Source organism: Branchiostoma floridae, chromosome 1, assembly GCF_000003815.2.
Source record: "Branchiostoma floridae strain S238N-H82 chromosome 1, Bfl_VNyyK, whole genome shotgun sequence".
In the NCBI taxonomy this organism is placed as follows: Eukaryota; Metazoa; Chordata; class Leptocardii; order Amphioxiformes; family Branchiostomatidae; genus Branchiostoma; species Branchiostoma floridae.
Genome location: NC_049979.1, coordinates 9,071,472 through 9,087,110, shown reverse-complemented (window position 1 = coordinate 9,087,110; position 15,639 = coordinate 9,071,472). Strand labels below are relative to the sequence as shown.

General features: G+C 40.4%; 1 protein-coding gene across 1 annotated transcript in view; it reads left to right on the top strand.

Moving 5' to 3' along the window:
- Window positions 1–15,639, top strand: part of LOC118417249 (chromatin-remodeling ATPase INO80-like) — a gene marked incomplete in the record, with an annotated part of 77,312 nt that overhangs the window by 41,676 nt on the left and 19,997 nt on the right. Inside the window, 8 exon segments of the mRNA XM_035822737.1 lie at window positions 506–600; window positions 795–867; window positions 1,146–1,304; window positions 1,641–1,743; window positions 2,331–2,422; window positions 3,167–3,346; window positions 4,084–4,216; window positions 4,742–4,996. Coding sequence (XP_035678630.1) covers window positions 506–600; window positions 795–867; window positions 1,146–1,304; window positions 1,641–1,743; window positions 2,331–2,422; window positions 3,167–3,346; window positions 4,084–4,216; window positions 4,742–4,996 — 1,090 coding nt within the window.

Sequence of the window (15,639 nt, the reverse complement as noted above, 5' to 3'; positions counted from 1 at the left end):
TAGCCATTTGTCATAATGTTACTGGAAATCTGGTGAATCATCTAAAAGTTTTTTACAAACAGTTCTATTTCATGTCGGGCTAGACTTACATTCTAACATAGTCATTGAGGTCCTGGTCAACAGATGAGATTCTCCCAGATCGCAGTCTTCTTCTTCAGTCATACATGTACTTGTTGGGAGTTGAAGCATGGACAAAGTTCAGCTTCCAATATTCTCTGTTGAGCATCATTTCAATTAAGGTCTCTTCCACTAGAACCGATTTCAGACTCTATAAGGGTCTTTACTGTGAAGTATGGGCGTATTCTCCTTTTGGCTTCTGGAGGCTTAATTGACGTTGCCTTACTTATGTAGAGATTGGTGCCACAAAGCTGCTTGTTTGTTGTGTGTTTCCACCAAGGTTTGTCGTAGATAACACGCAGCATCTTGGTATAAGTGCCACCCAGTTTCCTAGATCGCAATCTCTCCCCTGACCTATAGACTGTATGAAACATTGTTTTCTGCACAGGAGTTCATGTGGCACAGGAAGCACACCTACATGAGGCTGGACGGCTCGTCCAAAATCTCTGACAGAAGGGACATGGTGGAGGACTTCCAGCAGAGGTGGGCAGCGTTTTCTTCAGAGTTTTCAGTTGGCCTCTAGATATTTACCTCTATCACTGGTATCAGATAGCAGAATGTTTCTTATCATTCTTTTGATGTTAGACCATTCCTAATGATAAATATTGATACAGGAACTAGAATTTTGCCTCATAGCTACACATTTTAAGCTTTAACTTTTTTTAAACATTTTTCAGGTCAGACATCTTTGTGTTCCTGCTGAGCACCAGGGCAGGTGGACTGGGCATCAACCTGACTGCAGCTGATACGGTAACAATTTTGTTCTTCCTTCTCAACTACAACAGTGTCCATTGTCTTTGTTCCTTTATAGGGCAATAAAATGTAAATGAGAACAGCGAATCAACATTGGCTTGAGTCAATCATCACTATGTGATATCAATGAATGTTGAAATTTGAAAGGATTCTTTTATAAGACAAATAGATTTATGGAAAGAACTTTTACAAATTTGAAATTTTCATCATGGAGTATGATAGTAAAACCAAGAATTCTGTGGAGAGCTTGATGTAGAAATGTCTTGTTGCTTCAGGTGATCTTCTACGACAGTGACTGGAACCCTACAGTGGATCAGCAGGCCATGGACCGCGCCCATCGCCTGGGTCAAACCAAACAGGTGACTGTGTACAGGCTGATCTGTAAGGGCACCATAGAGGAGAGGATCCTGCAGAGGGCCAGGGAGAAGAGTGAGGTATGCAGGTCTTTTCTTCAGTTTTACACTTTCCTCTTACTTCAGAGTCCTTCTGAGTTTCAGACTGTCTCATCTCTACAAGAAGATGTATTTGATTGACTCAGGCAACTTTGTGTGACAGGATATAAGATGTTTTTGATAAGATGTCTTCGTCGTACAGCAATCCTTCAGAATAACTGTAGTTCTATGTTATAGCTATACCAGACTCGAATATTTGAGTTTATTAGTCTCTTTTGAAGTACTACAGCAACGAAAAAATATGTTTTTGAGGAACTCAGGCAACTATGTATAGCTGGATGTGAAGTTTGTCTCATGTTCCCTCCATGTTCCTCACAGATTCAGAGAATGGTGATCAGTGGAGGGAAGTTTTCACCCGACACCTTGAAACCAAAGGAGGTTGTCTCCCTGCTACTAGATGATGATGAGCTGGAGAAAAAATGTGAGTCTATTGGCAATTTGGTACCACTGTAGTCTAAAGGTGTTGTATATATATATGCAGTATATATATATATATATACAGTATGTGTATACATAAGTGTACATGTAGACATCATTTGTGGCATTGGTAAAAAAAGTAAAATCTATTCTTCCTGGATCAATGCAGAACATGAGAATAACAGAGTCAGACCACTCATCCTTTACTTCTTTTTCTGTGCCTTGCAAATGGTCTTAGTTATTGACCAATCAGCATTAAGGGTATCATTTTGCCCTAGTTTCGCATATTGGCCAGGTTACCCTGATCTTGGGAAAGATTTAAAATAATAATAAAGAGTTCATGTTCAAAGACATGAAGTATACCTTTGATGTAGGAATGTCTTTTGATGTATTTTCCTGTTCCAAATTTGATTTATTTTGCAGGAAGTATTGCTTTTCGGTAAAGTTTGGTTATCTGTGTTGGATTGATGTTGCAGTTGACTCATCAGCCGATGTGTTAAAAAAAACTGTTATAGATGCACATTTTTGCTTTGATATTCTCCAAGCTTGATCTCCCAGAGAAGGCCATGTTTTCTGCTTGTCTGGTTTCAGTGCGTCAGCGTCAGGAGGAGAAGCGGCTTCAGGAGGAGGCGATCAAAGCCAAGGACAGGAAGAGGAAGAGGGAGAAGTACGCTGCTGACAAGGTACGTAATCGTGTGGAGATGCTTCAAGCCTGATTGGCAGTGATGTGCACGTCATGGTGTTGTGCTCCTGTTATATCTAGCTTATGTTGCAGTTCAGCCGCATACAATGGCATGATGTGATTTGTGTAATTTCATGTGTTTGCATGTGTCCATGCATGCACTTGCAAATTCATGTCCTTTTTCCTAACACAAATGATGAAGCACAATCAATGACAAGCTTACGTTCACCTTGCATGAATTCATGTTGATAGGAATAATGGATTAGACTGGGGGTGTATGTGAGTAGTAACTTTGAACACTAATGAGCCTTATTGCCTTTGAACTTTAGCACAGTAACCAATTCTCCATGGAAAATGGGATAAGGCAGCAGGGAGAAGGTTGAAGGGAAAATGTATCAGTAATTCAACAACCAACTTAGGTAGCAACTTGACAGAAGGGAATGACTGTGTAGTCTTTTATCTTTAATCCGCTCTGCTGTGTGGCAGGCATGCAGCATGGCAGCAGCTGGTTGTATTAGACTAAACAACATGTTACACCTAACCTTTGTACATTTAGCTAGTGTAATCGCTATTTTAAGCTTCTATAGTTTAGAGTTCCACTCTACAATAGTTCTAGGGAAAACAATTTTGAACACCTTAATTCTTGGGCAACTATGGTACTTTAAGGCATGACCGTCCTCCTACGACTTCAGTGGTAACTCTTCTTGATTCTCCTATTTATTTATTTATTTATTCTCCTATGTAGAGGAGAAGAGAGGCTGCAAAGAAGAAGAAGGAAGATGTGGTTACTATGGAAACAGCAGGGGAGCTGCTCCTCCCATCTCAGGAGAACTCTAACCTGTCCAACCCATCCATGGACACCCCCGAAGGCTCCCTCATCAGTGCAGACGACTCAGCTGTGCCTAGTCCCCTTGCCCCCAGCGAGGTCGGTGTGTTCAAGGTCATGTGTAAACCACAAAGGCTTACCAAATGTAGGGCACTCATCCAGTTAATCTGGCGGTATTCCATTACTAAGAAGGGCAGGTGGTGTATATGCATTGAATTACAGGTTCAAAGCACTGGTAGTGCATTTTTATGCATAAACGGAAGGTTTTGATGTTGGCAGCATTAATTTCATAAACAGCAATATTGTACAATAACAAAAATAAAAATTCTAGCATGAAAGTTCATCTGTGTTGGTAAATGTCATTATGAAGACTCTAGAGAATAAACTTTATGTAACCTACCCTGGGAAATAGTTAGGACCCAATTTTTGGCTGACAAAATGGACCCATTACTGCAGGTTCTGGTAACCTTCTGCAGAATAATAAGACTAGAAGACAAAAGGTTGGAAATGATGTTGACAATATAGATATATGTATTGGTAATCATACACCACTGATATAAAACAGGTATTCAGATAGGGATGCGTGTAGTCTGTTCTACACAATCTCTTTCTGCCAGGGCTGATTGGTTGCCTTCCCTTCTAGGAGGCTAGCTAGTTAGTTGGTTGGGCTGCTAGGAGCAGTGATTTAGTCAGGCTAGGGATACATGTTCTATAATGTTGTGGAAACAGCTTTAGAAAGTATAGTACTCTGGAATGTTGGTAATTGTTGTCAAGAGTTGGTCTGATTTCAGTTTGGTTTTTATGATTGTGTCCTATGTGCGTGGTTGTCCCCTCAGATGTCTGTTGGGAGTGAGGCAACGATGACAGGTCTGCCGCAGGATGACAGCAGCAACGACGGGCTGCTGATTGTGGACGACCTGCCACCGCAGCAGTCAACACTGCAGCAGCAGCCTGCACTGCAGCCTGCAGGTAACCAGCCATGTGGTGAAGTTCAAACTAGAGTCACATGATCTCATACCTTCATCAAATGATGTTAACCTTTTTGAGTGATGAATTACTAGTGCTTTTCATTGATTATACAAATATGATCCTTATTTGCATATATTCTCTATTCAAATAACATTTTTAAATGTCGTTCAAAGGAGGAAAAGCAAAAAAGCCATCTTATGAAGTACAGAATTATTAACACATTATAAAGAGTTTATAAACCTCTTACCACACTTTTGTACATCAGTCTCTCTGATCCTTCTCTAGTTGATAAGCTGTTGGTAAGCACTTTACTTTGTGTACAGAAATAGCTCATAAGATCTTTATGGTGTCCATGCATTACTAACTTACATTTGAATATCGGTAACTCTGTTATACTTTGTTCTTGATTTAAAAGAATTATACTCTGACTGCAAAGGGCAATCAATGATGAGATAATTAACATATTGTATTTAGCATGAGGTTTTATAGCCTGATCAGTGAGTGAAGTTCTCATCCTTGTTGCAGTGACCCCTCCCCCTCAAGTGCAAGAAGCGCCTGCAGACAAGCCTGCCGCAGGGGCCAAGGGGAAAGGTTCCGCCCGTGGTAGGGGTCGCCCCAAATCCAACAAAAACACTCCGGCTAAGGGAGGGAACAAGGCTGCCGGTCGTAGCAGGAAGATCAACGCTAACAGTGCTGCCGCGATGGCCGGGGCTCGAGCTGGAGCTGCTGCAGCTTCTGTAGCAGCCTTCCAGGCGTATGGCTTCCAGTTCTCAGGAGGAGGTGAGTCGCAAGAATGATTTGTCTTATAGACTTTCTTATGTTTTCCTTGGTAGGGAAAAACTTTTTTTTTTGCTGTTGTGTTCTTTTCCTTTCATCTGTCAGTAGCCAATCAGAGCTTAGGTTAGATGTTAGCTGTTTGTATCACATGCTTTGCCAAGTGCTGAAGTTATTGCAAGAATGTATCGATGCATGTAGTATCAATTTTTATAATTTTTTAAAATTAATCACTCTAGAACTGTCATGTTGTTTCTTAATATATATGCACATTGACAGACCCTCGTAACTAAGTATGGCAGTAACAAAAACACAAGCAAGTACAGTGCAGTACCCTTACAGTATGATATTATTATCTTGCTTTGAGCATATATTATGTAAACAGATAACAAGATGTCCATTGCCCCAAAGCAAATGAAGAAAACCCAAAGAAATGTCAATCCACCAGGTGCCATCTGTCATTTCCACCACATGTTTTTACCTGAGAACAAACCAGGAACAAGAGTTCGTAGACCTCAGGCCTGCATGAAATGTATTGGGTTTCTGTAGACCTATTGTGTATTTTTGCCTTTTTGTCTGTGGTACGTGGTTGGAAAAAATGAGCTTTTTACCCTGTTGGTTGTGCACCATGCAAAAGTCTGAAATTCCATTTTCTGAATTTGTAAGTTTGGACATGGATGAACATTACTTATTTTGGATTTCTTAAGTATGTAACCAACCACAGTACCTTGAAGTTGTTGAGACGCAACCTTTTTTTTTGTCTCAGATGGCCCATGTACATGTAGTTACTCTGTCACATGATATATTCAGTACTAATATCTTCCTATTTCAATGTACTGACCTAATGCAGCTGCTAAATCTCCTTGGTTTGTGTTCTTCCAATGATATTCATTAAAGATTTATTTCTGGGGTGTTATTCACTTGACATCGGAAGGTTACTTGCATAATTTGACCAATGATACTTTTATAGTAGTTCCATAGACATTAGACAATATGAATAGTGCTGGCCCCCATGATGCAGCAGCAACAGTTAGTCCCCAGGGTGGTATGATATTTTTATTCAATCCATCCAACCCAAATCTAAATCTCCTGTAGTATCTAAGCCAAATTTAACAGCATAATTTACTATGAAAAATGTCCTTGTTAATCCCATTTATAGATGGCAAGCTGCTGGCAATGGAAGCTTTGAAAAGTTCAGAAGCTGTTGTAGTCAAAGCAAACACCCAGCAAACATCCCCACAAACCAATGAGCAGTTGCTTAGAAGGGGAATTTCATCATATATTTGCCGCGACAAAATGCAACAAACGATACTGAATTTAAAACAGAACCAAGCTAAGCCTCCACCACTTAACCCTGCCTGTACTATAGATTAAGCAGGCCCAAAAACCAAGCGAATATGACTAGCCCAAAACTACAAATTACCTGTATACAGTATGGAATTGGAAATGGCATTACCAAAGAAACAAAAAGAAACACAGGACAAATCATACACATACCTTTCTCTTATGCCCACGCTCTATACAGTTCTCCTCCACATTAGAAAATTGCATCTTCTTCTGTTTAAGTTCAAGTTCAACCATGATTGCCAACAGGGTAAAGGAACTTGTACCAGAACTTTAAACTCAGTACTATACAGCTCTAGAAACACCACAAAGAGTAATAAGCAAACTCCAATTATACCTGACCAACAGATATATCATCTGGTACACTCCCGTCATCTGGCACACCGTCAGTGCCACTAAGACAGGGGATACAAAGTAACCTGATACATTGAAGGTTGCCCCAGGCCAGATGATGGTTCTACATCCAACTGTAATCTGTTTTCAGAACCAAGCAGATATTGGGAGGATGCCCCAACCACACCAAAACAGAATCAACCTATACAGTATCAAGTTCAAGCACTAGGAGGCCCAAAATCAAACCTGACCACCAGGACAGCAGCAACAACCCACGTAACAAATAGCAACACGATGGCATTTTGCGTTCCGGAGATACAGCGCACGCGCAGTGCCCGCACAAAAGGTAACCTGGAACGTCAAGTTCAAGCACCAAGGGCGCCAAAATCAAAATTGAGAATTATTCAGCCACCGCCGACACATGTGCCAAATATCATCGCGCCCGCACCAACCGTTCAAAAGATATAACTCCGGAAACACCCCTCCCGGACACAAAATTCGACCTGCCGCGTCAAGTTCAAACGCGACAAGGCCCAAAGTCAATCCTAGGCAACAGGCAACAACTTCCCACCCATGCACCAAAAATCGTCGCAATGGCGCGTATCGTTCCGGACACAGAGCGCCAAAAGTGCCCCAAAAACACCAAAAATGCCACCTGCAATGTCAAGTTCAAGCGCCAGGAGGCCCAAAATCAAACCTGAGTGTCAGGCCACCACCCCCAACCCACGTACCAAAAATCGCCGTGCTCGCACCATCCGTTCTCGAGATACAGCGCCCTAAATCCCCAGCTTCCAAATTTTCCCACGCCCGTGAAAACCATACCTGCATACATGCAGGTAAAAACTGCTGTGTCCCTTAATGCAGTGCATCACACAGATTTGGAGAGTAACATTGAAATGTCAGTGAAGATATTATCTGGTTTAGAACCACACCCACAACACCAAGGCAATAGATTGTAGTGGATATTTGACGAGACAGAGCATCAGGAATTTAGAATGATGTTACTTTCAATTGGTACAATGTAGATACAACCTAATTGTTCCTTTGATGCTGCTCCTTAGATTCCTCAACATGTAGAGACATGTGAAGACCAATGAATGATTTATAAGCCTACCAAAGGTCAGGTTCCCCACCTACTATTGTGTCATCTTCTGTATGACATTCCCATTTGAACTTCCCCTTGATTGTACCCAATTTTCTTCACAGATACTTTTACAGGACCCTAGGGGAATCTTGTTATTTTAGCTCATCCATATCCATCCAATACATGGCATTTCTTCTTTTTGATGTACAGAGGTATTGGGACAGGGTATATTTTTTCTCAAATTTCCCACACTTCTATAAACAATTTCAGTGTACAACATGTATTGTTATATTGTTACATTGTTGTATGACATTCTGACTGGATGCACATGAAAGACAATTCAATTACCATTGATAGCTGTCCATTTACTTATATTGAATTGGGCAAACTTTTATATTTCTTCACTCGGAAAGTGTAATTAGATAAATTGTTCTGTCTAGACTATGTGACCACACCTTGTTACCTTGTATAAATGACAGCCGTGGCAATGCCCTCCTCTCATATGATGCATCTACAGGTATATGGAAGTACATTTCTGGAGCAGTGCCAAGTGTTGCATAATCTGACCTCCCCAAGTCTGTGTAAGTTTGATGGATTGTTAAACACTTCAGCAGCAAGATGAATGTGTTTTTAGTTTCAAGAGTAACTAGGTGTGGCATCTCAATAGCAACATGAATGAGTTATCAGATTCAAGAGTAACTAGGCGTGGCATCTCCATAGCAACATGAATTAGTTATTAGATTCAAGAGTAACTAGGTGTGGCATCTCAGTAGCAACATGAATGAGTTAATAGATTCAAGAGTAACTAGGTGTGTCACATTGGTGCATATGTTACCATTCTTCTTCGAATTCTCTGAAGACATTCACTGACAGGTAGAATATCAGTGAATGAAACATGAGTTTGTATTGGTTACCTGAATGAGTTAACAGATTCAAGAGTAGCTAGGTGTGGCAACATACTGTCACATTGGTTCATCTGTATACCATTCTTCTTGGAATTCTCTGAAGACATTCAGATAGAATATCATTGGTTGAAACATGAGTTTGTATTGGTTACCTGAATGAGTTAACAGATTCAAAAGTAGCTAGGTGTGGCAAGACAAGAGAGTGACATGACACACCCAACTGATCAATGGCATTCTTACTTGCACTCTCCAAGGTCCTTGACATACATGTATAGAATACAGCGGATGAAATCTTTGTCTGCCCAGTGTCTGTGCTGATTAGCAACTGGTGCACTGGTTAGAAACCTTTGTTAAAGCAGGTCAGATTCAAGTCTTGTGGTAACTAGGTTTGACAAGACAAGAGAGCCTGCCACACCCACCTGATCAATGACATCCTTGTCTAAACTCTCCAAGGACATTCGTTTAAAATATAATACAGTAGATAAAATATGGCTGTCCTGAGTTTGTTCTTGTTAACCAAAAGAGTTATCGTCAGATTCAATAGTAACTAGGTGTGGTAAGATGTGCTAGAAGGTCAAGTCATTGACATATAGAATACAGAGGATGAAATGTTTGTCTAGTGCACCTGTCTGTACTGGTTAGCAACTGGTGCGCTATTCCATTGCAGAGGCGGCTCGCAGGAAATTTCGTCTGGTGGGGCGAACTTTTACTGACCGAATTATGCGGCACACGCTTACGTAGCGCCGAAGGCATGGGGGGTCCGGGGGCATGCTCCCCCGGGAAAATTTGAAATCTTGACCCTCTAATACGGCCTTTCATGCGTTTTGTCGGGCAAATTTTGCTGCCAGACTAAGCTAAGTTTGATGGCAATTCTGTTAGAAAGACACATGGTTTTAGCGACGGCGATGCCCCCAAAATATTTTCACGATTTCGAATTCCGAAGGTGCGAGCTGTTGCAAGGTTGGTCTTTGGAAATTTCGAAATCTGCACCCTCTGAAACGACATTTTCTGTATTTTGAGGGACAAGTTTTGCTTGCAGACCATGCTAAATCTTATGCCATTTTTGTCAAAGAAAAAGATGTTTGAGGGCGATGACCTAAGCTACCACACACAAATTTTCACCATGTCGTTGTGAGCACCGGAAGCGTAAGTCATCGCTAGGAAGGTCCGGAGAAAATTTTAAAATCTTGACTGTCTGAAACGTCATTTCCTGAATTTCAGTGGCACATTCTGCTTGTAAACTAAGCTAAGTACGATAGTGCAATTTCTATTGGTTTAAAAGATTTTTCAGAGCAACGCTCCCGCAACATATTGTCCTGCGTCGAAGACGCAGTCGTCACAAGGGAGGTCTGGCGAAATTTTGAAATCGGGACTCTCTGAAACGCCATTTCTTGCATTTTCAGGGGTAAACTATGCTGTTAGACTAGCTTGATTTTATGAAATTTCCATCATCAAAAAAATGCACAAGGTTTCAGCTTGATTTTTTGGGGGGGCGACGCCCCCCCAACATATTTTCCGGGGGGGATTGTCAGATTTGGTCATCATTTGATTTTGATGCAAGCAGACTATGGCAGAACCAACCACCAGGAACTATCTAAAACAGACTTTTCCATTAAATTTTTGTAGGGCTGATTTGTATGACTACCCAAAGAATTTCAGTTTATAGTCATACAATTACCGCATGAATAAAATGACCAGGCCTTTACTTCTATTGGAGCATAGCCAAAGAGGCATTTATGCTTGGTTACCACTTATTAGGTTGGAAGCAGGTGCTTGGTTGACTATAGCATCTGTCAAACAGCACAAACAACTTGATATAATTCTAACAATAAGTTAGTCATGGCTGTAGATTCCAGCAATACAAGATTCGCAAAGTCTTCATGCACTCTCTCTCTCCCCACGGAGGCATGGATAGTTTTAGATACTTTTAACAGTGCATATTTGGTTATGGTGTGATTTCAGCATGATGAACATGTCATTTCTGTGACTGTCCTCTATGGGATATCATGTCCCCTAACTGCCCTGTCAGTTGTGTTATCCTCTCTGCAGACTCACTCTCCTGGCCACATTCTGCCATACATTACAGTTTAGGAAGGCTTGGTGGAGGCTACTAAATGGCTTGGCATTGCACCGTAGGTAATCATATTCATCTACAGGACGTTCACCTTTCTCAGACTGAATTATATGATGGAGCTTTTCAAAAATTTGTTGCAAACTCAGTCGCTGACTTTGATATGCGCAACATTGTAAGAAATCTCAATATTTAATGCTAGTCTTGACAGACTGTCTATCTGCAATAAAATGTATTGACACCAACTTCCAGACAATTAACAACTGCCTTGACAAGCCTCCATTCACCTGTCAGTCTGCATAAGACTTATTAAGAGGCTGGGAGCAGACTGGATGAATGGTGTAGCTATGGGCCCTTGTACTTGTGTGTTGTAGTTACAGTTGCTCGGTGTGGAAACAGGTGTCAGCCCCACGGTCCATTCCCAGCAGGCTCGGAGTGTTTTCTCATCCCAACCAAGATTTTGTTACACTATCTGTAGATTGTGGTGCCTGGTTGTAGAGAGTTGGAAGGTTAAAATGTGTACAATTAGATAAAGATAGTGAGTGAGAGAGAGAGAGAGAGTCTGACATACATGTACATGACAGCAAAGTGTACATTTTCTGATATTGTATGATCACTCCTCAATAATCGAATGCATCCTGATTTTACAACAAGATTTTTTTTAAATTGATTATTTCATTGTTTACAAGGAACTATTCAAGCAATGAAGGCCTTACAGGGATAAAACAATGTATTTGGCAAATGCTCTCCAGTTCAGACGGTCCCAAATTGAAAACCGTTCCCTGGTAATCTATTATTCACATGTTAGGGTAAGTCACAAGGTAAGAAAGATCTGAAGCAATTCCTACAGGTGAAAAACTCTTTAAGTATTGTCACAGTGTGCATTTTCTTGCAACAATGGCTGTACATGTGGCTCAGGGAACAAAACAAAAGTGGAAGTTGTGTGCAAAATGACTTATCACTCGGTCAGTGGTAATCCCCTCAGTAAGCTGGACTTCATCCAAGTTTGCCAGTTTCCCCATCTGTTGTGTTATATGAAGGACAGGTGCTTGGGTACCGCCAGGCTGGCCAAATTTCCTGTCACAAAACAAAGACCCACAAATGCACCAGTCCCTGGGGACCTTGCAAGATGAATCTCACTGCCAAGGCAATCGAAAAGATTCTGGAAATAGTTTGACCGTGAACGTCATTACGTATTGATTCTTTGCATGTCTTGGTACCATCTTGGTCATTGCTCATGAAGTATTAACTCCGTCTTTGTCTACTGCAGTTGTGTGATTCCATCTTATCTAAATTTTAAAGGACAGCCTTTTTGCTGCAGTTCTTCCTAATGATCTTCTTGAAGGTTCTTTTGTGGTGTCTTTTGTTAATAAAGAGATCTATTATCGAGATATCTTGTGCAGAAAAGTACTTAAATCAGCATTGAAATGGAGACATCTAATTTACTGAGGAAGGGTATTTAATTATTTTTCCTTATCACATTTTCTAGCATGTCCTTACTTTCGGTACTCTGATTCTCACACATTTCTGTATTACAGAAGATGTGAAGTAATACAAGCTTACTTTGGGTTAGCAGGATGGATGCATCACCTGTTTAAGTGAAATCTATGATACTTCCAAATAACATGATCATTCAAGGACACTTCGCTTCCTGGAATATTAGTCACCTGAGTAAAGACATGCAAAAGTGATGAAGCAGTCCTTATTATGTGTTTTGTTTGTTTTTTTGTTTTGTAATGAAAGTCTATTAGCAATGTTGAAGGCTTTCAGCAAACATGGTAAGTTGACAAATTCAGCAGGTTGAAAGCGCTCCTGCTCATGACAGTGTTGACATTTCTTAAGATTTCTTTGTCATTGTGATGATTAAGTATAGGCTGTCTGACCGTCTCTCTATGGGGAACAAAGATTTATGAACTTGGTCTTGGAATGTCAAGTTGGAAGAAGTGGTGATGAATATTTTAGTTCAATGCGCACGCTCTATAATGGACTATGGTATATTGTTCATACTGTGCAACATGAATGCAATGACCTCAAATCTAATAAATTTTGTGAAAACTGGATAGACCTTTGAAACGTCCAGACGTTCCAGGTAGTATCCACTACCTTTGATGGATGCTACGCGAAACAGTTTCAATCTATCCAGTTACCTCAGTAACCTTGCATATCCAATAACCTTGATGTCGAACTTTACTTTGATCGAGATATTGAGTCCTTTAGACTGTTGCAAGTCATAAATTATGCAGTCAATAGTCTATGCAGTAAGTATATAGTAAAAGAAAAAGTGTTAAATCTGGCCTTTTGAGTTAGTATTTTTGGATGACCGCGAGTCGGTCAAGAAACTGAAAATGTTCTTTTGGTCCATGATCTTGACTTAACCAAATTTTCATTTACATCTCTTTTGATGATGGTCGGATGGTCAGCTACAAAGCTGATAGGATTTGCCTGTAGTGATTGGAAGGGTGGGGGAGGTCAGATAATCCCCATCTTGCACATATGCTGCGGAAATTGGCTTATGTCACCATGGTTTTTCCACATTTTGACTGATTTTTTATATAACTTCTGTCAGTTCTTACAACATATTTAGTCTAACTTTCATCCCCAACTTTAACATTCATCATCAACACCTGTAATGCTCTTGGCTGTAGAAAAGAGCTTTCATTTACATTGACATTGTATGTCAATTGCCTACCTTGCTCCACAATTGATAAAGACAAATGAAGAAATGTTTCCATACAGGCAATATGTTGGGAAACATGTGTTAGGATACGCTGTAATAATTTTAGGAAGACAAAGCAACAGAAGGCTGATTAAGACAAAAGAGATTCTACCTAACATCATTTTTTAGAATACAGATGCTTGATGTCCTCAAAGCACGTATGGTAGCAAATGGCTCAAAATGTATCAAATGGGAATAGATGGACTGGTGTACCTCACCTGAAAATCTGGTGCACAGAAAAGCATAAAATGAAGTAGATAGTCAGTAAAATGCAACTCTGCAAACCTTACTGCCCCTTTTCTGAGTTTTGATATGAAATTGAATGGCTAACTTCAAAGTAAGATCTGTAAAGGTTTTAATATTTTTCTGATGATGATGATGATGACCAGTGTATTAATGCCTTTACGTACATAACCCTACACAGTTCCTACCTATGCCAGTGCACTTACATTCAAAAATTAGATGTACAATGCTGGGTGAACCAAAGTACCCTGAATTTCAAGCCCTGCATTATGTCATCACCTGAGCGAGCATTAGCGAGCATGGCCTTAGGGCTGGAACACATGGTACAGCATAGCTTCAGAAGACAATGGAATCAGGAAATGGCATTGTTGTGGAAGAACAGATGTTCTTTCCACTGGTAGGCTTGATGGGGCTAAACTTCAACCATCCCTGACCTACATCTGTGAAATGGTTCTTTTTTTTGTTGCGATCTGTTGGCCTGTTTTACATTGGAGGTTTTAGAATGAATGTTTTCAGCATAGAAGTCAGTTGTGACATCCATATCATTTCGTGATAACTGACCACGCAAGACATTTCATCAAGAAATCACAACTAACTGTTGTATAAGAAATCTGGTACCTTACAGCATGTTCTGTGATACAATTTAAAGGACATGTCCACATCACGTTGTTATCAGTCCATCAATCTAAAATTTATTACTAAGCTATGTCACTAATGAGTATAATCCAGTCTAAGTCAAGACCACAACTACTCGTAAAACTCCTGAAGTGTTTGCACATAGCTCCTCCTGTCATGACACATTTTGTAGCCAGCCTAAATCTTTTGTGGATTAAAAGCAGCAATGACCAGATCAGTGGCAGTAAGAGGATCGGGGAGTTAATTGTCGGGGCAGGGCTGGTGATGGATTGTGGTTTGGCTGACTTTGTTCGTCTCCTTTGTGGATTGTTCAATTATGAAAAGTCAAATGAACAACAAAAGTTAGTTTTCACAAATCCTCTACCCTTTGTTCGATAGAGGAACAAGTCTGTCATCATAAAATGCTCTGGATGTTGGCTATAGGGTTTACAAAGGTAAAACATTGGTGTCTTCTCAAACATAATATTAGGAAAGTTTTATCTGTCCCCTGCCAGTAAAAAGCAAAACTGAAGGTACTGTTTCCTCTTCATCAATGTAAATGTATCTGAAGATCTTAGATGGGTTACAATGTTAATTTGTCACAGCTTTCAGCACAGGTGTTGCAATTTCAGAAAGACATGCAATATCAGTTGTGTGCTCAGATGTTGCAGCTTCTTCTCTACTGATAGGCAGTGCTGGGTTTATGTCACTAATAGGTGTATGTCACTCAATACTAGGCCAGAAAACAGTCGTGATGGATTGTATTAGAACAGTGTAATGGTGAGAATGTCAGACAGAAACCTCTCCTGGAAGATACAAGGCCTGGAAAAGAGAAAGTTCAAAAGCACATCAAGGAGGTTATATCACCTCCTTGAGCACATAGAGATTTGTTCTGGGACTCCAAGTTATGTTTACTTTCTATAGCCAGACTTATGTCAGGCTCCTGTCATTTTCACATTAAGTATGCAAATCAGCAGATCTTCACTGCAAAAAAGGCAAACCATGTGAGCTAATTGCAGGGGCAGGGCCGAAACGGATCAGCCATAGTCCAACAGTAGGATTACTTTGTGTCTTTCCTCTTGGTCTGTGCAGCCATGGAAACTTTGATTCATTGTCAATCTAACTTGAAGAAGTACCAAAAGAGTCTCTTGAGACACCCCAGAACTTGTTTGGGGGAGGTACTTGCTATTTGCAGGAAAACAAAAGCTCTGCTATTATAAAAGGAGCTTTCTTGAAGCAAAGGGAAAGAGGTAGTTCATCATAGTTTGAAGATAATGGATGCAGATTAGACAATCCTGTTTATAGGTAAAGGCTTTGTAGCTAATCTGAAGGATTAGG